Below are 24,013 nucleotides of genomic sequence, written 5' to 3'. Positions count from 1 at the left end.
CAGAAACTACTAATAAAACTTGTTGGGTAATTATCATTACATATGTCATGTTAACTTTGTAGACAAAAGAAATAACAATACAATAACCTAGTTAAATTCCATTTCATTTCAAATTTACGTTCATATTGAACATTAATAATTATTCTCATGTAACAAAAAATATATATAAATGGAAGATCAACGTAAGTAATTTTTCAACTTTAGGGGCGTTAAATCCATAAGAACGTTATAGAGATCCAGAATTATTTCCGAAAAATTGTGGAGCAGGAGGAAGAAGTCTCTGCAGGAATTGCAGCAATTAGAACTCTAATGGAATTTATCAAACAATCAGAATGTAAGAGCCCTGTTAATCTTGCGCTGTAAAATTGAGGTAAAGTGCCACTTGGAATACATCTTTAATAGGTAAACTTTTTCAGGTGAGACTGTACAAGAACTAGAGTCCAAAATTAAGACTGCAATTGAAAATATGAAAAATTCCAATTTTCCTCTCGCAGTAATAACATCAGGCTGTGAACTGTTTTTAAGGTTCATCACTTTAGTGGGTTTAGATGCAGGTGTAAGTAGTTTCCTGATTTCTTCTGCAATTTCACTATTTTTTAAATTGAATTTCAAATAGAGTTTTGGAGAATGCAAAGCCATAATGTTGGATCGGGGTAATTTATTTTTAAAGAAACTTTCTGAAGCTCGAGGAAAAATTGTCAGATTTGCTTCCAAGTTTATCACGGATGGATCGGTATGAAAGTCTATATGAAATGAACAATATTGAAACAAAATTATTATATTAATTGCCATAATTAAATTAAGTTAAATTTTAGAAAGTCCTCACACATTCTAGATCTAGAGTAGTTCTACAAACACTCTATCAGGCATTTAAACAGGGCAAGAGATTTGAGGTTTTTGTTACTACTTCTGCACCAGACAATAGTGGGTAAGTTTTGTTTTGTACTCATTTATAATATTTCCTCAGTGCTAAAATTGTGTAACAGGAAAACGATGCATAAAGAATTGGAAGCTAAAGGAATTCCATCTACTTTAATCTTAGATTCTGCAATAGGATATATAATGGAACAAATAGATTTTATAATGGTCGGAGCTGAGGGGGTTTTGGAGAGTGGCGGAATCGTAAATAAGGCAAATCAAGAAAAAATTATTAAAAATTGTAAAATTAATCATGATTAATGGTTTAGGTTGGTACTTACACCATGGCAGTATGTGCTAAAGAACTGAAAAAGCCCTTTTACGTATTAGCGGAAAGCTTTAAATTTTCGCGCTTGTTCCCATTAAACCAGCAGGATTTGCCTGCAGAATATAAGGTGATAATTTAAACCTTTAGCACACTAAATGGACTACATAGAGAAATTTTTAGTATACATCAAAAGTGAGAGAATTGAAAGATCTTAAGACAGTTCATCCCCTTGTGGACTACACGCCACCATCCTACATTACCCTTTTGTTTACTGATTTGGGAATTTTAACGCCTTCTGCTGTCAGCGATGAATTGATCAGACTTTATCTGTAAATGAAATGAAATAAATAGGTTAAAAATGGAACTATTTATTTATTATTGTATTCAAAAATATATATGGCATAAAATATTAAATCACAGCAAATAACAACAGGGGCAAACATACTTCATACGCAAAAATAGATATTTACAACACTTAGAGCTGGAAACTTTTTTTATAAAACTTATAAAATAATAATTTGAGAATTCAGTTACAAAAACATTTATATAACATAATTAATAATGCTTGGTAAATATTTAAAAACCCTCTTATATTTAAAAATTTACTTTAACACTCGGCAAAATTAATAATTACTATTATTACATGGAGAAAATTATTGTAAATCACAGATTTATATGTATAGTCTGAGCATTAAACTCGTGGAGTTGCATCATGGGCTGTCAAATCTTCGTTAATTTGTCAAGAAAAAGATATAGAACCATTTCATTGAGCTGTAACTAGAGTGCATGAAATGCACGGCTTATCGTGTGTCAGACATGTCACCTATAAGTTCGACATTTACTTGCTATGTGCAAACCTTAATTGTTTAATATCACCTACCCAAGACCTCAAATATGTTCAAATTGAGTAATACAATTTTTTTTCAAATAACTATATTCTCTTTAATAGAGTTCATGAATTAGCTCTTCTCTGGGGATGGCCCATTGACTAGCTTAGATTAGGGCAACTGCTATACGACTGTCAATTCAGTAAAATGAAAATTTTATAGTCAAAGTGTAAGACGCACTAGGATTTATGAATAGTATTCGCATGGATATTAAGCGATATTGTTTTAAATGGACGCAAGAATAGTTGGAAAAGACAAAATCTTACACCTCCAACTAGGCATATTGGATGTAAATTGCCCCTAACGGAAACATAACTTAAAACAAGTTTTGAATTAAAGATAGATCTTGGTGTATGCTGCATTTAGGAATGATGCAACACTACAAATTCAATCCTGTGACTTTATATTAAAAAAATCCTTGGTTAGCAGAAAGTAGCCCTATAGGCACTACACAATGTTTCGACCACCGTATATATCTGCTCGAAATTGGGGCGGTTTTCCGGTTTGTATTCCCAACATCGCAGCATCAGCCGATACATTTCGTCAGGAGTATTGTCAGGGGCGGGCATTCTGTAACCTGAGCAACGCTAGTTCAGAAATAAATGTCCATTTTAACAACTTACCACCATCGATTTTTTCCCTCGCTTTGGAATTGTTCATCCCCACATAAGGCGTTCCTCCCCTCGAGAAAATTTCCCAGCACAGGATTCCGTAACTCCATACATCACACAAGGAGGTGTATTTTCCTGAAAGGAAATTTGTGACTCATGTATTTATTGTGCACGATGAATTATACCGAAATTTAAGGCCTCTGGTGCTGTCCACTTGATGGGGATTTGTTTCATGCCGTCTGAAACAATGTACTCTTCTTCCTCCCTTGACATTCCGAAGTCCGATATTTTTACAATATTGTTAAATCCTGAACGAAATAGTAATGTCGTTAACGTGTACATTTATTAAACCCGATAAAAGTGATTTACCTACTAAACAATTCCTAGCCGCTAGATCGCGATGAATGCAATTCTTCGATTCCAGATATCGCATCCCAGCAGCTGCATCCAGACACATTTTCATTAGCTGCGCCTCCATTAAAGTTGCCGTTTTTTTCCTGAGGAACGTCAACAAAGAACCACCTGAGCAGAATAAATGTTTTTGCCCAATAACATTAACAATCATTCATTGATTGTCAACTCACCAGGAACAAGCTCCATAACAATCATAATCGGCTGCTTCTGAACGCAGATTCCAATGAGCTTAACGATATTAGGATGGTCGTACTGTTTGAGAATCCTCCCCTCTTGTAGAAATTTTTTCTTATGCTCTTCGGGTAAAGTTACCCTGCATGTTTTCACTGCCACGATTTCGCTGCTGTTCTTTAGTTGGGCTCGATAAACATCCCCGAAGTTTCCCTAAAAACAATTATTACAAAATAGTTTCGGACTTATTTTTAATACTTATTACTTTTCCAATCTTGTCTAACAATATGACGTCATCGTTGTTGAGCTCCCACCTCTCCCTCGGGATTGGTTTGTGCAGTATGGCACCTGATCTTTGGGTAACGGGCAAGCCACTGTTGAATTGATAAATAATTAGGTCTCGAATGGTCGGAAAGGCCGGCCCTTCGAATCGGTAATGGCCCTCTGCAGTGGTTTGAACTATGAAATGCTTGTGTCCTCCCCAGCAGACCGATAGGACCGTTTGACTCTCATCATTACGAGTGGTTTCTCTCACTAAAAAGTCTCCGTCTTCGGTCAAGAGTCTCACAACCTCTTCTCGAGGTAGAACCCCATGGAACCACTCCTCGTCTACCATGGATTTGTTAGTTGTAAGCAAAACCTAAAATATATGGTAATACTTACCAAATGTCTATAATTAGCATTAATAATAAGTTAGCTTGTAATGGAGGTCGCAGAATTGGTTACTTCGGGTATTAAAAGGTGTACAGCAAGGAATAGTTAAGAGATTGAGCACCATGGCAGACACCGATGTCTGTTTCAGATTCGCATCATAAGAGCACAACCGATATCGATGACTGCTAGTATTTTGTTCTGTTAGGCTCAAAAACAGACTCAAATCTCAAGGGTAGAATTGTGGCACCTGGCGTGGCATAGTTAAATATCTGCCTATATCTGAGCTGGGTGTGAAATTATCGTAATTTTTCTCAATTGCATCGGCAAGCCATAGTCGACACCAAGGCTAAAAATTATGAAACAGTTACCGAAATATCAAACGTGTCTAGTACTCATGTGTTCTGGATTGAAAAGTGTCTAGTCTAAGCGGACACCTTAAACACCTTCTACCCGCCGTTTATGTCTGCGAATTGAGTCTGTTTTGATTCCCCCATTGAAAATTCTATCATAATGTCACAGCAACATCGATGTCTGTTAACCACTTCGTTAAGGGATCTAAGAACGTGTTAAAAGGGCGATGCGTGAAACAAGATAAATAATGTGTATCTCATGTTAGTTCAAATACAGCTGACAAAATAACCCAACACCTACGGGATCGCCTCCTTCACTCCTAGGCGCAGATTCCCTGCGCCCCTTTGTTCTAGGCGGCGCTATCGGGGACGAGGGGGCGCTTCTCCGTCTAAACGGTTTGCGAAGCGCCCTAGGCAACATACTAACCAAACGATGGGGATCGAAATTCGTCAAGTGTTTGTTTAGTGCAGAAATTTGAGACCCTCCACCCTAATCAAGTATATGCTTGCCATTAATTTACCACTAAAGATTAATTTAAAGGCTAAAAATTAGTCAGTACTTCAACTTGACGGCTCTTCTGGTAGTTAATTATGGTTCTAACTACGACATCTTAGTAAGAAAAATAAATGATTAATAAATATCTCCTTGAATCGCAGGGTTGTGACGTATCAAAATATACTAAGATGAAGTATCAGATAGTTTGAAGACACACACGTACGTTGTATTATTCCGTCTTACTCAAATTCGCATATGGCAGAGAGAAACAAAAAGACGACCTCGGTTTTGTATTTCGTCACAAGCGACGTTTTACGTGTATGCAGTTTACCAAAAACTAAGTACGATTTATATACATTTCTTTGGTTCTTAAATTACTTACTTCCTCAGTGGAATTTTCGATAAATGCAGGCTGATTATCAATGGAAATATCGCATCCCGAAGGGGCTTCTTCACAGCCTAACTCGTTCAAAGCGGCCTTGATCAGCTCGGTCTGCTTGACCATCTTTCGTTCTTGACATTTCAGCTCGTTTATGTCCTTTCTTGACGACTCGAAACTGAGAGATAACCTACACAACTCATTAATACACACAGAACTGTCCATAATACATTATTTTAGTTATTACCGATTGTTAATTTCGTTGATAGGGGTGGTTTTTCCGTTGACCAAACTTTCTCCGTTGTGTCCGTTGGTGAGGCACGTCCGCTTCTCCTGATTCTCTTTAATGCTACTCTCTAATTCAGTCAGTTTGTTCCTGAGCCATTCCACCGTCAAATTGTCGACAGTTAGTTGGTTGGGCTGCAGTTTCCCAGCAGATTCTTCAACTAGACTCTCGTCAAAAGCGAATTTTACCTGTTCCGTCGGAGTTGTCCTAGAGTAGTAGAGTAGATATTTTAATTAATCTCCAAATCAAATAACGGATTTGCTCCACTACTTACTTATACCTCTCCGTGAAGTCTTTGTATTCATCTATGGGCTTTATCGAGTCGATGCTTTGGTGTACACGACTATGGCACTCTCGGAATTTTTCGGAGGATAAATCCGAATTGCTCGCTATGTCACTAAGGATTTGTTTCCTAGATTTATATTTGATTATTAATAGGCCATCAGGCAAAACTATTTGCAAACATACCAAGTCAAAATAAATGCTTCTTGAAGGGATTGCTGGTGTTCCAACAACCCAGGCAGTAATACTGTCCTAAAGTCTTTCTCGAATTCGGCAGCTTCGCAGAGGAGCAACACGTATTCGTTGTGGGTCAGATGCAGTTTGCGACAGGCCTTTTGGTACTTATCGCGCACTTCGTCCAGTTTCCTTCCTCCTCTGCCAGCTAGGTAGTTTCCAAAAATATATATTCTTGTCTGGGAAGAATTTGCTATAAACTATGACTATATAACACACGAACACACTCGACTATGTTGCGTGCACGTATAACTTGATAAATTTCCGGTTAAAATATTGTAATTTATACAAGAGAAAGAGTGGCAGCTGCGTACTGGTCAGTTGGGTGAAAACTTCAGTCGATTCGCACCTTAAAGCCTTGATACTGAAGTTGCTGCCAAGTCTATTTTCGATTTTTCGAGTGATATCGTATGCGTCAAGTGGGCATGAGGATATCGTTCAATAGATGCGGCATTTTTACGCAATTTTGTAATAACTGCGCTCTACCAGCAGTAATGAAAATTACATTTCTTCTTGTAATTAATCACTAGAAGGAAAAGGAGGAGTCAAGGGGTTTGTATAAACATATGCAGACATTTTATGGTGATTGCTTTCGGTATTGTACTGGTAATTAGCACTTCACCATACCCTTTGGCGCATAATTGCGTGCAAAGTAATTGCACGTTACAAAGCATTTTGTTTACGAATTATGTTTATTTGATGGGAACATAATAACAGCCAGTTGGAATTTTATGGCTGAAGATGAAGTGCAGTTTGTCTGATTAATTGTCTACATAAGCTCCCAGTCGGTCAATCAAGAACCATTATTGACACTCACCTTTAATGTATATCTCCTCAAATTTGCACCTCATCAGCTTATATAGTTCAAAGTATTTCTGGTATTCGGTTTTCTTCCGGACAACTTCATCAGATAACTGAAAAAAGAACCAAATTAAATTGCAAATTTCAAAACATTCCTGCATTTTATACGTAGTTTCCCATAAACACCCATGGTGCAAAATCCTTTTTTCACACTCCTCCAGCGCAAATTGCAAGTTATCTACCTGCAATGGACTGGTTTCAAAAACGACTTGAACCAACAAGTTTCCGTTTCTATAAAATTGGCCGCACTTAAGCCTGACCCATGGTAGTACCAGCGGTACCACCAGTAGATCTTGCGGTCTAATATTGGTTCATTGACTCGAGATGTCGCGTACTGCTGAATGGAGGTGATTGTCTGTCCTCGTTTACCGAGACTCGTGTTACACATGGTCAAAATGTAAACTGAGAAGATAATTCGATCATTATTGATGACGTTTTTCGATTGCGCTCATCTTTGTGAGTGAGTACCTCACGCTTGAATCGAATCTGGATCCCTCATTTTAGGGTGTGGAAATGCACGATGAGAACGTACCCGTGACAGAATTCCACAAGTTAGCCGCATTGGGTGATTTTTAAATACTTGTCTTCGTATGATGTACCTTTAAGTGTATTAGGTTGTTGTGGAAAAATCCTGCATAGAATAACATTAAATAAACGTTAGGAGTGGCGGGTAATGGCACCAATAAAACGAGTTTCGTTCGCTGTTTGGTTTGTATAGGTAGAACTGATGGTTAAGAGAAATCGTGAATTTATAATTTTTCGGGTGTAGTGCGGCAGATCTCAAGGTGTGTTTTGAAATTACGTTTTGGAGTCTTCATTTAGTTCGTGATTGGAAATATCCAATCACAAATGAATTTTAATTAAGAGAAATACCCTCGAGTCCAGATTTAAGCGCTCCAATATTTCCCAGAGAGTAACATAATTATACAGGTCCCAAAAATGCTAAACTCGTTCTTACCCATGCCTTCCGAGAAAGCCTTTGTTGTCGCGGCGCGATATTTGAGAAATAAGCCGACGATGGGCTTTTGCCAGTCTGCTACAACGAGATTAGAGTGATCCGGGACAAAGAAGACATCAAGAGAGTAATTAAAGATATGTTTAAAGGCAAGATTCGCCAGTTGAGATTCCCATTGTTTAATGTAGGGATGTTATTTTTCATGTCAGAATTTTGATGGCTTGATGAGGAATGTAACGAAACATGGACCGTCTTCTTCTTCCCTCTCTAGAAGTTTCGATATATCTAATTATCCACACGGAAGCGCTCTTTACATATTTGTATGTTTATATTCAAATTGCAATAATCTCTTTTTCCTAAACTATCAAGATTCGGGATGGTTGTCGAGATTAAAAAAGATGGGTCAAGCGAAATCTTCGACACGAAAACACAAGAGGGTAATTACAACATCACATTTTATCAGGGATCTATGAATGGTGCATAATGAACTTCCTGCCTACATGCAGCCGGTTCGGCATTTAAACATGTGTAAATATTTAAATATGTTAAACATGGAATAAATGTTTCATACACCTCTTGCTGCAGATAATCTTCTTTCACGCCAATAAAAACACCGTGACCGAACGCGCTTCGAAAACAGAACCAAGAAGGAATCAGTCACCCTCGATTTCCATAACAATGGGAGGTGGTCGGTCACTATATGGTGTTTAACTATATAAAGAATAACCGAAACTGAATTAGATCCGAGTTACGGGCTTTGATGGAAAAGTGTCGCTTTCAAATAACGTCGGTCAATTACGACGATTATAATGTAGAATGCAGTTCGAAAATTCTACATTCCTGCACGTCTAAAAATAGAACTTCCCCAATTATTACTTCAATGAACTTGGAATTTTACTTTCTGGCAGCTGCGACAGTTTTCATACAGTGTTTCCTGCATAGCACGATCAATCAAAACACACAAAGATTAAGAAATTATTTTGTATATGACGTCTCTATTTTGTCTAAATTCGACATGGGTGTCCTCAGCACAAAGCACCATTTTCGGCAAATCCGTAATGGCTTTACGGCTTTGTCTTCTTAAGAGGAACTTCAGGTAAATGGACGCAATAAAATAGTCTTGATTCTATAGATGAAAGCCGCTCTATTCAACTGGAACTAACTTAAACTAATGAAAATCGGCGGAGAAAACGTACAGTGACGTCGTGGCGTATTATTAAACACACGAGCGTATTAGTTTGGGAGATTACCAACGATAATAATTGCCTCTGACGAGTAAAATTTTACGAATGTTTTCCTATCTTAAAATTCAGATTGAACCCAGATTAACCGAATCTTTGGTGAGACTTTGGCCCATTAAACAGGCGGCTTAGCGAGAACGGCTTCAATTTAAAGCGGCGGTTGGTTGCGGTTTTATTCACTTTTTCTTTTTGCTCTGAAGATCATTAATAGGAAACTACCTACCTGTAAAACGTGAAACATCTTATATAAATGGTAGACATTAACAGAAATGCCAAGGTTGTAGGAGAATATTCACACGATGATAGCTCTGATAAACAAACAAAAGGATTGTGGTTCTATATAGGAAATTGTAGGTATGGAGGATTATTTTCAATTAAGAAAAATGCAACAGCACTGACAAATACTTCGCTCTCCAATCTTAATTGCTTCAATTGACTTTTTTGGCCTTTACTAGAGGGTCACTTGACAAAAAGCTTGAAGCTCAATCATTTTTAATGGGTTTCACTTTAGCTGGAAAAAAATTACAGAAGTGACTAGGTTGTTCTAACGTTTAATGTTCTCAGCTCAATATGGACGCAGCACATTTACATAAAATAGAATCTCAGTGAGGTTGGAGAAGGATCAATTAAATATTTTTTGCTGTGACAATGTAGGCTGGAATCGTTAATATGACAAACAAGAAAATAAATACAGAAATTGGTGTTATTAGAAACGGGTCTTCGAAGTAACACAGAATTAAAACCGGCAGCGAGGCCCAATCCTACTAAATCTATAATTATGGTTTACTAAAAATACTACCAATGATCTCACCAACATATGTGTAAAAAGAACTGTGTGTTCGGATTTTTCTTGTAATTTGAAAAGAAATTTCACGCAGAAACAGTAAATGGCAACAAGGCATTGTTATTTTGTTGGAAAATTTTTGCGGGATTAAATTAGGTGACATAGTCTATTAAATGGTGACCGATGTTGCCAAATTTTGACACGTGTCTAATTATCTAAAGAATTTCAATGCAGGGTGAATTTAGTGCAAATACCAAAGCTCAATGCGCATTAATGTTAAACATTAATGGGCTTTTAACCTACTTTGCCTGAGAATATATTTATGCAACTAATTAAAGTGTTGCATATTGCTTTTGGAACTGTTAACATTAACTCATATAGATATTATTTATAGCGTTTACAGCTCGTATTTTTATCCATTACCCGTGCAACAAGCCGGAAAGTGTGTTGTGCAATATATAAGTCACGATTGTTAGTTAAATTGAGAAGAATATCAAACAGGCTCGTTTACACTCGGATTGAATTATTAGGGTCTGGTTGATATGTTGAAAAATTCTCTCTCTAAACGTTGTACAAACAAGCGAGGTGTAATAAAACCTAATTCAAAGTGCGAAACGCGTAAGCAAACATGGCACTGAGGCGAATATAAACATGTAAAGCATTTGTATCCGTTATCGATATGACCGCACGACATGATTATTTTATTTATTTGTTAATCAAGGTAAATGCTTCACGCACAACGGAAGGTAGCTCTTACGATTTGAGGCCAATAAATAGAATTTTACAACGCTGTAAAACCACACTGAACGACGGCAAAAACAGAGTAAAAGCAAGACCTTCATATTGCGGATACTGGTGCAATACCCGGCAAAGAAGTAGTATTAATTAGTTGCTGTTCTGAGAACGGACACAGTATCTATTGAGATTCAGAGTTGCGAAATCATCTCAGAGAGAGATGCCTAGCCCATTACAGAAAAAGTCGTGTTCGGTTATTCTAACAATTGTAAGTATTCGTTTAAGCTTAATAACTGCCCATATATATAAAATGTCAAATACGTAGTTGTCGTCATCGTTTTAATCACTTATAATATGGATCTATTAGGGGCCCAATTTTGTGTTCTGGGAAGGAAAATATTTCCCGGAGAATGACGTCAAAATTGTTCATCAAAATATCGCCAGCCCCTAGAAGGAATTATAACCTAGAAAAGCTCACGCACGTATCACGCAATATCTGATTAACATTAACAAGTCAATATATTTTCTGAATTTGGCTGATACTTGATCAACAATAGCAATAATTTATTAATTTTGTCAGAAACCTGAAAACAGGATAATTATAGCAGATTGGTCCATTCCGAATTACACGTAATTGTGCGTTTAATTGTGTTTTGTAATTAAAAGAAAATAGCCATTACTTCTTGCTCTGCATCAAATTAAACCTAGACAGGCGCAAAAGTAACTAGTACAATTGTTAATACCAGTAAATGTGTGACCAATTCATCCGGTTAAGTACAAACAATGAACTTGAAACAAACATCAGTAATGTCTAAGTGAATGGGTGTTAATTGTCCATGAATCCATCGTTGAAAACTAATACAAGCTAATTAGAGCAGCTTTTGAGCATTCAAGTACAAAATATATTTCAATTTTTAAAATAACTGACAGTATTAACAAAATAAAATTAAAATTTGAATCTCATTCATCACCCGGCAATGGGTCTCCGAATGCCCCTAATGCCTATTTGTCTGTCTCATGTTCTTTTTTAAAAACAAATTCTAGGTGCGGTGTGGCTATTTAATTGAACCGAGGCAGGTTCGGAATTTTTTATCTGCCAAATTTAAGATCATGGAAGATATTTTAATTAGAAGTAATATCCAGATTCTTTCTTAAATTTGCCTACCAAACAGCCTCAAAATACTCACATTATTAAACTGCTGCAAAATTCGCATGTGTTCCTCCTGATACGATTTCCTCACTTTCCTTTTCTCTGAATGCAAGGAGTTTAAGGCGTCTAAAGCTTTGGTTTCCACAGTATCCGCATTCTGTCTTATCAACTTCGAGGTATTTTCTAATTCCTCCATCATGTTTCTCCATGATGAGCACACGACACTGCCTAAAACGAAGAAGAAATCCTCAAAATAAATGTTTTTATCGGCTTGAATTCAATTTCCGCCTTGAACTGTTTTCACCGCAATAATTGTAACAGCGCGGGACTTTCTTTTTGTCTGTCTGAGCTTGACCGGAATATCTCTGCATGCGGTTATCGAAAGGCCTTTGCGTATCGCCACCCGCCAGGAATTAACGAGGAAATAATTAACACTGTTAAACAAACAATAACGTGACACCTTTTACCATTTGTGGTGCAGATTTGAAGACAATCGTTAACGGTGCGATAAGTGTATGTTATCTTTGATATTTAAGTTAGGTATTACAGGAAGGACACTCCTTTGCAGGTTTTACCGTGCGACGGGAGAATTAATTAAGTAGTATGCATATGCTTATCGAATAAATAAACTGGAATAGAAGTTATACCATTAAACTCTTTGAAAGTTGATCGAATCGTATACAGTTTACATTTTACACAGGTGTAGGTAGATTATACTCACAAGGAGGTTAATGGAGGAACGTGGGTTGTAGCTATTAACATGTATCTGTAACGATATGCAATACGGGAAATTCATTGTGGGAGGAATTTTTCGATGGAAATAAAATCGTCCTAATACTACAGAAATTATCGTTTTACGAGTCTCAAGTGTTTACACGAGCCATCTCGAGATTATCGCAATTAATTTAACAGTAAGCAGCATTAAAAATAAACCTATTCTCTCGTATTTTTTTATTTAGGACATAGTCACATTGTGATACTCACCAACTAAATCATCTGTTCTGTCAATTTTGAGTCCTTGAGTGGCGACAGAGCTGAGAGCAGTCGCGTACTCCCGGTCGCATTTAACCTTCAAATGGATGCACCTCTTCATGGTGTCCAGAAGTCTCAACTCCGCGTCCTGCCGCGATAAGAGCGCCTCGTGGGCCGCTTTGCCCTGCAAATTCGCTGAAAACCCCATGGTCCTCACTATGGTTTTCGATGGTAATCGGCCGTTTGCAGATCACATTGTCCCAGCTGCGACAACACGAAACTATGCCGATAAATCTAGCGCGCTAAAACAATTTAACAAATTCACAGATAAGAGCACAGGTACGAACGGAGCACGCATACGCACGTTGCGGACATGGCGAGCGGAAATATTAATGCTGTTGCCCGTCTAAACAAAGAAGCAATGAAGAAGTCAAAATCCTCAGCTGATGACAAATGCGACGTCTTACGATACCTTGAAAAATTGAAACGCGTTCTGCTGAGACCGACCACGCACACTTTGTGAGCTGAGCTGACTGGCTGATCGGGTCTTTCTAATTTTAATTGTAGTGAATGCGCGGACAGACCCCAGAACCAAACGCTCAGCGACATCTCTTGGATTCACAGGTAACGAGTAGGACAGGTATCAACAGAATTATGTTTTCTTCTGCCATGGCGCTTTTCCTTCTTTTGGTCTGGAAATAACGTCTCTCGCATTAGTAAGAGTTGTTGCAACGGTGAAATTGCACACTGTTCTGAATTGGAACTAACTGGGAATAACATTCACCCTTCACTAAGGACACAAACGAAAGCTTCTAGTAATAGCACACTGAACGAGCGGACGTTAAAGGGTGCGAATTGCAGACTATTTCGAGTTAAAACTATCAACATTCATCCTTTAATAAGGGTTCAGATAAAAACCCGTGTGATGGTTTCGATTATAAACTGGCAATCATTTTCGAAACCTCGAAAAAAAAAATGGAAATACAAAATTTAACATTTAGCCAAAAAGCTATGAAAGCTGAATATTTAAAATGGTTGAAACAATTCTACTTTAAGTAACTCGATTTTCTACTATCATCGCTCCACCTTGTAAAGTAGCAACATCTAATGGCGTCTTCTCGATCACTTCTTTCTCGTTGACCTGAAAATTTACGTCATAAACCCATCTTAATCCAGTCTCATGGTCTCATGTTGTGCTTGGGATTATCTAACCGTGTCTCTCTTTAATCACAGCTCCCCGTTTGTAAGCTCTAGTCTACAACTTCTTTCATATCGCTCCTATCTTTTTTTAATCGCTCTTTGATATTAGAGAGTAATAGTAGAGACCATATTTCAATTAGACATGGGGACTTTAATCAGATACTCTCTTTCAATGTTAAGCATAAACTCTATTAAAATGTAACCACATGTTATCCTGACCTTGAAAAGGACCTAAGGGCGAATTTAACGTTCAAAATTTTAAATGGAAAGGGGATTTGAGTAACATCTTGATTGAAAGGTTCAATTCTTTTTATAACAGTAGCATAAACTTTTAACATGTCGCCCTAGTGATCGAGCATAAAAGCCCAAGAAAACTTACATCACAAACCCATCACACCATCCCGTGCCTGGAGCTCTCTAATTCAGAGGGAGTCTTTCCGTTTTGCAAGGCCCTAGCCCTACATCTTGTAGGTCTTCCCTACGTTTCTCGGCTGTTTGACGTGAGAGACGAGGGGTGAACACCTTGTTCACTTTAGTATTGTGGAAATAATAAACCCCCGCACATCAACAGCTTAAACCACAATTTGATTCAAATAGGTCTAAACAGTTGCCCATTCAAAGACCTAGCTTTAAAAGGGTACCTTTCGGGATCACCATTTTAGACCCCTTTCAAAATCAAACAGATACGTCTTAACGTGACCCCGTATCTCAAAAACCAAAAGGACATTGTAATTTCGATGTTATAGACTTATAGAACCTTTTTCGGTTTAATTGATCGATATGTATCACGGAAACCAACTTAGAACACCAAACTTAATATCAAAAACCAAATACCAGTTTAAAACTCACGTCAATTGTTATTGCCAAATGGATAAACTTGAGCTTTCTTTAACTGCTCAAACTTACCTGTAAAACAAAAAAAAATCACAATCAGAACTTATTCGTTTCATCTAAATCGAAAGTCAATCTTACCCCGATCATTTACTTTAACGGCCCCATCCTGGGGTAGGCACCATCCAACGGCGAATTTCCAGTTGCGACGTTCTCGTTGACATTAAAAAACTTACCTATAAACAATAGAAATAACAATCACAACCACCCCCTTTTTAAATTCAACCACAAGTCCACCTTACCCCGATATTATACTATTACGACCCCATCCTGGGGTTGGCACCATCCAACGATGTCTTCAATCAGAGGAACCCTCCCACCTGCAAGACCCTAGACCTTACATCCTATCGCACTTCCCCATGTTAAACCGCGGATAACCGTGGTAGTTTAACATGAGAGAGCACGTGTGGAGATCTCGTTCTACAAAGTCATGAGGGGGGATTGCTCTTCCGACCACCCGAGGCACGTTTGCAACATACGGACGAGAAAGTTATTGACGACGCCCGCCGCGACGCCCACCGCCGCGCACGAAGGCGTATAATAAACGGCACTCACACGATACGCCCTCTCCGGCACTAAATGTCACTTCAGTCCCAGTTTCCCAATCACACGACACGCACTCTCCCGCACGAAATGTCATTTCAGTCTCAGTTCCCCACTTCCAAGGCCATAGCATTGCAACTTACAGCCCTTCCCTCTAAAGTTAGAAAAGATTAAGGAGACTTAGATCTACAGGCCTTTGGGGAGGAACACTTCCCCATCTCAATTCAGATCGATCCACCAAAGCCCAAGTTTCTGGCCTGGAAACAACGAAAGCAATAATCAGGACGTGTTCTTTTTCATTTAAATCATATAACCATCTTACTTTTATCGTTTCATTGCAAGTGTGGCAACAGCTAACGACGTCTCCAATTACTTTGTTCTTATTAATCTAAAGACGTTCATCGTACTCCTATCGGGTTGCAGTGGACGAGGAACTATCCAACTGCGTCTGTTAGAACCAACGACACCGCGTTGTTGCCATGATTACTAGATTGTTATTCGCTCCTCTTTTAACGATCTTTATCTAGACCGTGAAAGAAACTCCCGCCAATTGTTTTTTCTGGAATTTTTACGATCGCCCGATGTGCAGTCCTGCTTTAAATTCTCTGCGTATTATCATCATTGTCCAATGTTTTCAGCTTTTATTATATTTATCAAACACTGTTGCGTGGACCAAATAAGGGCATTGGCGACTAAACCGATTCTTATGATGAAATGCGATTAATTTTGAAATTGAACCATGTCCCATGATTTTCTCTTAGTTGCGTGTTACTGCAATTAAGATTCTTGTTAATAAAATTTATTTACGGTTTTCAACCGACGCCGTTGCAACGCCATTTTGATTCTCCTTTGTATCTAAAAACTACAGACGAGTTGTAATTTTTGACTTTTCCATACTTTAGAATCGAATTGAAATGGCTCTTTTCTATTTCTACTATGAAACAGGTACCGCTCAGACGGGACAAATGTTCAATTGAGGCTTAGCGAAATTGCAAAAGTCAAAGAATTTTCGTGCAAATAATTGTTACTTTATTAGAAGAAATGGAAATCGAAATTATTATAGCGCTTTACGAGAAAAATCGTGAAAAAATCTAATGTGACTCACCGAAGTTCTGTTTCTTGCTTTTCATGAAGTCACAACACTATAAAACATATTATAACTACCAAAAAATAAATTATTGCAACTGCATCAACCGGCACAAGCGATGAATGTGTTTTGTTTTAACGGCGTCTACCTGTAGTAGATCTGTAAATGACCAAGGACCAATCACGACCAATGATATCGGACCAATCAGAGTTTCTAGCCGTGACAAATTTCTATCCACTAGCTGCCTAATCAGTCCGGCGTGACTCTCCTATGACCAATCAGAAATGGGACGAGATATAATGGCTTTCATTGCATTTATCAAGAGGATGGTATCAAAACGGATTACAACGTTGTCACGTTGACTTACATGTTTCATCTCTTTCCACGCACGTCCACACTGCTTTATAAAATTTATTAATTTTTTAATTATGGCATTCGGGGGGCATAATTCCTAATCGTTTTCCTCATTAGGCCAGCCATCGCAATTACATTGAATTTTTGCTTAGTATGAGGTGTTTAAAATAAAAAAAATGGTTTAAAAATTCATATATATTACCAGAAATATCAATCACAGCTAAACAATTACAAGACTTCTAATGAAAACTTACACATCAAAGTCAATCTGCCTCAGTCTAACAATCATCTAAATACACTGGTTGATATGCTGGACACAAATTTTATGTTATTGTGCGAGACAACAATTGCCGACTTAAAACATTTAATATTAACCAATCAAAAGAATAAGACATTCAAAAAGGTATAAAAAGATAAAATCAATTTTAAAGTCTATACATCAACAGTACGTAAAATAGGAATATTAGGTACACATTTACGTCTTATAATAAGAAATGTACATACAACGATTTTAAAGTGTATAAAATCCCACTATGCTTTTTATATGCACACCTACAAAGTAATAAAAATATGAAAGATGGTAACGTTGCTACCTCATATTACATACATATTTGACTCTTGCCAAGTAACCACTTTTGTGAGCCATTAATAAAATATGTCTTATTCCTAATTATAAGAAAAGAATTAATCAAAATCTAATACTGATTTTTCTAATTCCAACCGCTCTAATTCCAGTCTAACCTGAGAGCCTATATGAACCTACTTATGATCCCTTCTTAGGTTAGATATGTCTATGCCACCTATTTAACTTTCGTTTAATCTTTTGAATAAATATAGTAAATTCGCACATGTTTCAATAGAAAATTATAAACAGTTACCCTGATAGAAGTGATTATCTAATATTATAGGTACTAGACTTGTTATCGCTTCACTCTACTCTTTTGCTCAATACTTCTGGTTTTTTAGATAATCGAGGTGATTGGCAACTACACTGGACACTATAATCTCCTCAATTTCCATGCCACTGAGCACCTGTTCTCTCGATAAAATCAACTCATAATTGTCCTCTGGAGTTACAAAGATCACGCGGTGTCGTCGAGTTTGCAGAATATTGCCAATGACTAACTGCAATGGTTAGCATGATTCTCAAGTCAATTCTGAAAAAATGTGTACCTTATGTTTATATTTATTTAAAGCCTCCCTGGATTTAGTTATTAAAATATTTTCATCAGTCTCCAATTTAAAAGAAACCACAAAAGCATGAGGCACCCATAAGCTGACTAAAGGGGCTAACAGTTTTGGTACTAGCTGGAGCTGTATGTTAGGTGCAGTTCCACCAGATTGGATTTTATGTGTTGGCTGAAATAACCCAGAAAAGTCAGGAAAGAAAATAATAACACAGTATGGTATTACCATTTGGTTTGCAGGAACATAAAAGTCAGACACTGCAGCTGCTAAATACAACAATGCTCTGGATCCAAATCGAGCAAGACATTCACAAGCAGCCCTCAACAACCAAAAATAGTCTGATACAGTAGTAAAGCTTACATAAAGTATTCTACCATTTTCTTGAGCAGCTTTATAATTTGCCAAAATGGGCGCCAGCACATCCACACTATCAGGCTTGACTGAAACTGTAGCTTTAGTATGAAGAGACAGATATACATAGAAAAGGTAAGACCTGTAATGGTAGTGTTAGGTCCTCTTTCATTTAATTCTAACATATCCATAAACTTTTGCCCACTAAACTGGCGAGTAAACGGTTCTAAGCTTTTTAACCTGTGCATGAATATTGTTACATATCCATGATCAAGGAAATACTCGGCACTTGCAGCTCCTCTAGTGCCGGCACTGAAGTTGTCCACAAATCGGACAGTGTTATGTTCGAGAGGCACTGTTGTTCCTCCTGACTAAAAGAAAAGTTTGATCACTCAAGAGCCTTTGCGAGAATGGCTATTCAATTCAATTAAATAAGAAGCGATAGTAAAATGCATATAAATTTGAATTGAACCTATGGACTATGATCTTGATCGTTCCTTACCGTTATCAAAACGATTCTTTCCTTATTTTGGTCATGTCTCTCACAAAATTCTTGAAGTAATTTCCTATTGTCTTCAAAATCTGTTGGAGGCAAATGCGTAGCATAAAACGCCTCCCAATGTGACGACATTTTTGCTAAAATTTTTAAAATAAAAACAAAGCAAATGAATTGAGAGAATTTGGACAAGTTCTTGATTTCAAAAAATAATTAAAATTAAATTGAGGTTATGTCTATTCAGATTAAAGATAAATGTCACAGTCAGCTGACCGACGAGAGTTCCTCTTTCGCTAAAATCCATTTGCAAAATAAGGATAGAATGAAATTTATTCAGCATGGTTTTCTGTCATGTTTTGACGTTGCTATAAGTTAATTTAGAATTAATAAACCTAAGCCCAACCTTAATTTAGCTTAATCAATTAATCCAAATTTGGCTACGGGAGGTGCTACGTGGTATTCAACCAGTCTTATCTTTCAATGAATAAAATTTCTTAAAGTGATGTATATTGATATATTTATCATTTTATTCCTACTAGTTGCTAACAAAGTAAAATCTAAATATTACAAGTTATATTTAATATTTGGGAACTACATCCTCCAATTTCTTGTAGTCGACGTTTGGAGAGTAGAACTGAAAATAAAACATGAAAATTAATTATAAAATTATACTGCAGAGTTCCAAATCCGTATTTCACTTCAATTGAATGGGATACATTATAAGGTATTTTATTGGTTAGGTGTACTCCACACTAAAAATATCAAGAAAACAACTATGGTTTTTTTTTTATGGAATAAACATATGTCGCAAAAGATCCTGGTTATTCCTACATACCTGTAAAAAAATGAAATCTACCAGAACCCAGAATCAATACCAACCTTGTATTGTTTGCCTCTGAAATCTTCATTAGAAATCTCCCCAGTTCTATTCCACTGAACATCAGGATTACGGGTAGCGAGCCTTAGGGTGTAAAAAGCAGCCCCAATACATCCAGCTCCAACACAAACATACAGGGGGATGAGCTAGGCCAAAAAATGATTATCAAAGCAACTTATTAAACTGCTTCTAAATGCTAATAAGAATTATTTCAAGTTCTTTATGGTTATATAAGAAATATTCCATCATATTTGAGTTTGAATTGTGAATGTCCGTGATGCAGGTATATATACTATATCTAATATTTGTCCACATATGTGTATTGATATTAAACTGGTGTTGAACCACAGGTTAAAAGGGGCTCCCACTCCATAAGGCTGTTTTATGACATTTTCGCTCTAACTTAAAGAATCTAGAAAGTTTCTATTCAAATTTATAAAGGTGCCAGAATTCTCGTTAAAGTACGATGATATTAATCTAATATACAAAAATAAACTGTTTGCTGACACAAGGGAATGGGTGTCAAATAGTGCTCCATCTGAAAAATTGCTTTAACTGACAACACTTACGGCTTTGTGCTTTTTAAGCGAAGACAAAGACAATCCCTGCATATTCTGGTACATTTTTGATGTTTTAGAATAATTTATTTACAGGAAAAACTAAAATATCACTTTTAGAAATTTCTGAAGGAATTAGTTCGTTTCGTAACAAATTTGCAGCGTTGCCTCTTTAATTTAAGTTTTATCGAGCTTAGATGCCAGTTTTACTTGTCAATTTATGATATTGTTATCCTTTTTGTCGCAGTAATGTGAACAAGAGATAAATATATTCGTCTTCCTCCATTCAAACACATCAGCTGATTACAATCTAACCTTACAATTTGATTCCTATGGGTCTCTTTCTGTCTTTAATTCATTTACAATTTAAAACAATTACATAAATTAACCAAACTAATGCAAATATATAATCGATACTAAACAACGGTATTTCATTCAATTAGGTCATAATAGTAAATCGAAACTAGGTGCCGTAATTTTTCGTTTTCAATTAAACTTACTTCTAAAAACCACTATAAACTAGTGTCCTGGAAATCCTACTGTTTCATGCTGCCATGTCGCTCTTACCTCATCAGACAACTTGTAAATTTTATGTCGATAGGAAAAAAAGATACTGCAAAATGTTGGTGAAGTCTGGACAAGAATTCTGTGGTGAACATCAGAAACCAATAACTAACATGCAGACTTCCGATAATTCTTTGAAAATTAGAATAGTTTGTCCCCTAGACCCTAAACAGTAAATCTGCCTTGAATTTTCTTATTACAAGTAAAGTGATAATGAGTGTTTCAGTACAGTTTTTGCCCAGAACTTAAAAAAACACCTTACGATATGCAATGCTCGAGAGAAACCACAAGAAGAATTTATTGAAAAAAATGTTAATTCTGGACACCTGGAGGTAACCCCAGAATTTCCCTCAAATGATTCTTTTCAAATGCTCTCAACTTTTTCCAAAGAACAAATACTTAATGTTATTAAAAAAGTAGATCATATTTATGAAGGTTTGTAGATTTCATCTAGTAAATAAACTTTCATATTATTCAAACCATGTTGAACATTTCAGAGAAAGTCACTATAACAACAAAACATTTGTCATTCAAAATCGTTGAAGATGAAACAAATAAACCTGAAAATGGTAATAAGGCAAAGAAGCATTTAAAGCAGGAGTCCTCAATTTTGGGCATGCTACAAGGATACAACTTGTTAAAGGACAAAACGTGTTTCATAGAATTTGGTGCGGGAAGAGGTCAGCTAAGTTATTGGATAGCTAAAGCCACAACCTCTTTAGAAGGCTGTAAACTGCTTTTAATAGAAAAGGCTTCGCCGAAACATAAACGTGACAATAAATTGGCAAGGACTTGTGATACAATTATGAGAATTAGGGCAGATATTGCCGATTTGGTTTTGGATAAAGTTGCAGGAGTTAATGAGGCTGAGCATGTTGTGGGAGTGACAAAACATTTGTGTGGTGGAGCCACAGGTGAGGCTTGATTTTCAGCTGATATTATAGGTATACATTTTAATTTCCATTAATGTAGCAATGGAGAGAGACCACTGATCAATCTGGTTGAAAAACTGTCTCCAGAATATAATGTTTCCAAATATTAAAGGATAATTAAATGATTTGCCGGTTCATTGAGAATAATATAAATCTCTAAATTGCCTTTCAGATCTGGCAATCAGGTGTTTGACTGGCCCAAATATCAATAAACATAAAATAAGTGGGATAATTCTCACTTTTTGTTGTCACCATAGGTGTTCGTGGACGTCTTACATTGGCAAAAAATTCTTTGAGGTACCTGTTTAAAGCAGTATTTTAAAATAGCAGAAAGAAAAGTGTTCCTAATTAGCAACATGTTTCAGGAAAATCAATTAGATATAACTGAGTTTCACCTAATTTGTGGGTTGACAAGTTGGGCAACTTGTGGGACTGGTTTTAGTAGGGAATATAGAGAAAAGCTAAAAAATGGGGAATTGGAGGGGTCTTTAATGGAAACGGAAAAGTTAGTTATAGGATTCTTGTTCTTTGGGGTAAAACTGACATTTATTCCTACTTTTTAGATATGGACTTAATAGGGCGAAACGAGAGGAAATTGGACGGAAATGTAAAAATATCATTAACTGGGGGCGATTAAGGTATTTACAGGAATTTGGTTTTGAATGCTCGTTGCATTATTATGTGGACAAAGAGATCACCTTAGAGAATGTTTGTATCGTGGCTCAAAGAGTACCCAATAAACATATTTAAACAATTTGCGTTTTAGTTCAATAATTTCCCTCCCCATAATTGTCAGAATTCCTCATTAATTTTTGTCACACACCCAGGGACCACGTTTCCTTATCATCATCCATCTTCGGTATTTAAAGGATCGCTACACGCTTCATAGCACTAATTGCAACATTCATTTTTCAAGAATGACGAATGGAGGTTTTAGGAATAAATCACTTATCAGTGAAAATTAATCTGGTAGTCTTAATTTGATTAATAAGGCCACTTGCCCTAGGCCATTATTAGAAGAACCGGTAACATAATTGCGTGTTTCATTATCATTACTCGCCCGCTCCATGAAAGAATTCTGGTAAAAGGAATTTTTTATTAGTACAAGTTAAGTTCAACCATGTGCGGGCAAGACTCAATTAAGAGGACTTCTAAAATCCCTTCAGAAGTAAGTGTCCTTTTGTCAGTTTTCAAATTCAAAAGATTTTCCACTTACTTAAGAGCGATGCTGATAATGTTTCATACTGTCGGATTTATCTACAGCGTAATAGGGAAATGCAAGATCTATGATGGACTCGGCCAGTTCAATAACGGAGTAGTGAAGTTTGTAAATTGCTTCAGCGACTTCCTCCTCTTTAGTCTGACCTTCACATCCCTTAAGAAAATGCCGAAGATTACGTTGTTCACTGATCTGATAGCATTTGCTGCCAGTAAGAACATATTACGGCGTCAGGAAGAATGCCCAATACTGGTCATGCTGATTTGGATGCTTAGATTGGTAGTTGTCATTCCGATAGCGATAAACATATACTTTTTCTGGTACTTAATTGGTTGGAACATGTATCAGTACTACCTTATCAGGGACTTGCAGTACTGGCTGCACAATTTATTGATGGTGATGTATGTGTACTTCATTTTACGACTCAGACAATGCTTCGGAAGCTTGAACTACTACCTAAGAGAAGTTAGCGAGAGCTTTTTGACTTCCAAGACCATTTCTGGAAGTTTCAGTAACAGTGCAAGATTTCCGGTGAAGACCGGCGACTACTTGAGCAATTTGAAGACAATTGATCGCATTTTTAACCATCTCTGCGATTTTGTAGATAAAACGAACTACAAGGCCAAACCCATTGTGACCATTATGATTTTATGTATTATCGGCAATGTATTTTACGATTGCACCGTATTGATTGAATTCGGTTTCAAGCCCAAGGTGATCCAGGGAATTGAGACGACTCCCTTCATTTTTTCCACCCATTTTTTGTTTATTTCTATATCGGTTGTACGTTGGCACAAACCGGTCAAAACAAGTTTAAACTGGATATTTTTAGGCTCAAATCGGGCTTGCGGCTTACATCGGCGAGGCCTTGCAGGAGGAAGGGCAAAAGTTCACTGGAACTTGTTATTATGTACTCGGTAAACTGCCTCTTCAAGTTAAGACAGAGATCGACGCTTTGATCGAAAAGCAACTGCGATTTGTCTTAGAAGTAAGCAAATCCAGGCAGATCTGCGCGAAGGCGGGAGGCTTCTTTTGCATAAATTGGGGCATTCTGGGGGCCATCACTTCGACGGTGGCCACGTATTCTGTGGTTATTGTTCAGTTTT

General features: G+C 37.0%; 5 protein-coding genes across 7 annotated transcripts; 2 read left to right on the top strand and 3 right to left on the bottom strand.

Annotated features, from left to right (window-relative positions):
- Positions 1-30: 30 nt before the first annotated feature.
- On the top strand, positions 31-1,550 carry eIF2Balpha (eukaryotic translation initiation factor 2B subunit alpha). The gene is made up of 8 exons (XM_066294851.1): positions 31-182; positions 233-334; positions 417-556; positions 617-733; positions 816-928; positions 987-1,131; positions 1,188-1,313; positions 1,367-1,550. The coding sequence occupies exons 1-8, from the start codon at positions 170-172 to the stop codon at positions 1,517-1,519; spliced, it is 909 nt and encodes a 302-aa protein (XP_066150948.1). The 5' UTR covers positions 31-169; the 3' UTR covers positions 1,520-1,550.
- FER (tyrosine-protein kinase Fer) lies at positions 1,539-13,445 on the bottom strand. Of its 2 annotated transcripts, XM_066294839.1 has the most exons (15): positions 13,013-13,445; positions 12,661-12,950; positions 11,714-11,904; positions 6,768-6,864; positions 5,903-6,098; positions 5,709-5,846; positions 5,396-5,641; positions 5,152-5,338; positions 4,575-4,763; positions 3,535-3,909; positions 3,269-3,482; positions 3,054-3,206; positions 2,870-2,992; positions 2,697-2,819; positions 1,539-2,650 (listed from the first exon to the last, which is right to left on the bottom strand). In XM_066294839.1, the coding sequence occupies exons 2-15, from the start codon at positions 12,854-12,856 to the stop codon at positions 2,496-2,498; spliced, it is 2,583 nt and encodes an 860-aa protein (XP_066150936.1). In that variant the 5' UTR covers positions 12,857-12,950; positions 13,013-13,445; the 3' UTR covers positions 1,539-2,495. The 2 variants fall into 2 exon arrangements, with proteins under 2 accessions (XP_066150936.1, XP_066150937.1); XM_066294840.1 differs by lacking the exons at positions 11,714-11,904; positions 12,661-12,950; positions 13,013-13,445 and adding an exon at positions 8,979-8,982.
- A 3,458-nt stretch (positions 13,446-16,903) lies between these two features.
- Positions 16,904-19,087, bottom strand: Ppcs (phosphopantothenoylcysteine synthetase). The gene is made up of 5 exons (XM_066294850.1): positions 18,765-19,087; positions 18,405-18,633; positions 18,137-18,351; positions 17,897-18,082; positions 16,904-17,848 (listed from the first exon to the last, which is right to left on the bottom strand). Exons 1-5 carry the CDS (start codon positions 18,891-18,893, stop codon positions 17,669-17,671), a joined length of 939 nt encoding a protein of 312 aa, XP_066150947.1. The 5' UTR covers positions 18,894-19,087; the 3' UTR covers positions 16,904-17,668.
- Positions 18,278-22,442, top strand: LOC136346020 (tRNA:m(4)X modification enzyme TRM13 homolog). 2 transcript variants are annotated; one of them, XM_066294846.1, is made up of 7 exons: positions 18,278-18,397; positions 20,794-20,928; positions 20,983-21,191; positions 21,254-21,670; positions 21,861-21,985; positions 22,054-22,193; positions 22,252-22,442. In XM_066294846.1, exons 2-7 carry the CDS (start codon positions 20,813-20,815, stop codon positions 22,436-22,438), a joined length of 1,194 nt encoding a protein of 397 aa, XP_066150943.1. In that variant the 5' UTR covers positions 18,278-18,397; positions 20,794-20,812; the 3' UTR covers positions 22,439-22,442. The 2 variants fall into 2 exon arrangements, with proteins under 2 accessions (XP_066150943.1, XP_066150942.1); XM_066294845.1 differs by lacking the exon at positions 18,278-18,397 and having other exon boundaries at positions 20,288-20,928.
- On the bottom strand, positions 19,259-20,368 carry ND-MLRQ (NADH dehydrogenase (ubiquinone) MLRQ subunit). The gene is made up of 3 exons (XM_066294852.1): positions 20,205-20,368; positions 19,638-19,781; positions 19,259-19,392 (listed from the first exon to the last, which is right to left on the bottom strand). Exons 1-3 carry the CDS (start codon positions 20,256-20,258, stop codon positions 19,336-19,338), a joined length of 255 nt encoding a protein of 84 aa, XP_066150949.1. The 5' UTR covers positions 20,259-20,368; the 3' UTR covers positions 19,259-19,335.
- Positions 22,443-24,013: the final 1,571 nt, after the last annotated feature.

The sequence above is a fragment of the Euwallacea fornicatus genome, chromosome 21 (genome assembly GCF_040115645.1).
Source record: "Euwallacea fornicatus isolate EFF26 chromosome 21, ASM4011564v1, whole genome shotgun sequence".
Lineage (NCBI taxonomy): Eukaryota > Metazoa > Arthropoda > Insecta > Coleoptera > Curculionidae > Euwallacea > Euwallacea fornicatus.
The sequence above is the reverse complement of the archived record's forward strand: the minus strand, read 5'-3'. Positions and strand labels throughout refer to the sequence as shown.

Bases quoted from the DNA above. Each gene is read 5' to 3' on its own strand.
- LOC136346020 (XM_066294845.1), top strand. From the start codon at position 20,747: ATGTCGCTCTTACCTCATCAGACAACTTGTAAATTTTATGTCGATAGG. The intron at 21,192-21,253 runs GTTTGTAGATTT...TGAACATTTCAG, and splicing joins AGTAGATCATATTTATGAAG to AGAAAGTCACTATAACAACA. The intron at 22,194-22,251 runs GTTAGTTATAGG...CCTACTTTTTAG, and splicing joins TCTTTAATGGAAACGGAAAA to ATATGGACTTAATAGGGCGA.
- eIF2Balpha (XM_066294851.1), top strand. The intron at 335-416 runs GTAAGAGCCCTG...AAACTTTTTCAG, and splicing joins ATTTATCAAACAATCAGAAT to GTGAGACTGTACAAGAACTA. The intron at 734-815 runs GTATGAAAGTCT...GTTAAATTTTAG, and splicing joins AGTTTATCACGGATGGATCG to AAAGTCCTCACACATTCTAG.
- Ppcs (XM_066294850.1), bottom strand. From the start codon at position 18,893: ATGTCGTCACATTGGGAGGCGTTTTATGCTACGCATTTGCCTCCAACA. The intron at 18,083-18,136 runs GTAATACCATAC...GGGTTATTTCAG, and splicing joins ATGTTCCTGCAAACCAAATG to CCAACACATAAAATCCAATC. The intron at 17,849-17,896 runs GTACACATTTTT...TAACCATTGCAG, and splicing joins TAAATAAATATAAACATAAG to TTAGTCATTGGCAATATTCT.
- ND-MLRQ (XM_066294852.1), bottom strand. From the start codon at position 20,258: ATGTACCAGAATATGCAGGGATTGTCTTTGTCTTCGCTTAAAAAGCAC. The intron at 19,782-20,204 runs GTAAGTGTTGTC...TTTTTGGCCTAG, and splicing joins CGCTTAAAAAGCACAAAGCC to CTCATCCCCCTGTATGTTTG. The intron at 19,393-19,637 runs GTTGGTATTGAT...TTTTATTTTCAG, and splicing joins TCAGAGGCAAACAATACAAG to TTCTACTCTCCAAACGTCGA.
- FER (XM_066294839.1), bottom strand. From the start codon at position 12,856: ATGGGGTTTTCAGCGAATTTGCAGGGCAAAGCGGCCCACGAGGCGCTC. The intron at 5,642-5,708 runs GTAAGTAGTGGA...CTACTACTCTAG, and splicing joins GACTTCACGGAGAGGTATAA to GACAACTCCGACGGAACAGG. The intron at 3,483-3,534 runs GTAATAAGTATT...AATTGTTTTTAG, and splicing joins TGTTAGACAAGATTGGAAAA to GGAAACTTCGGGGATGTTTA.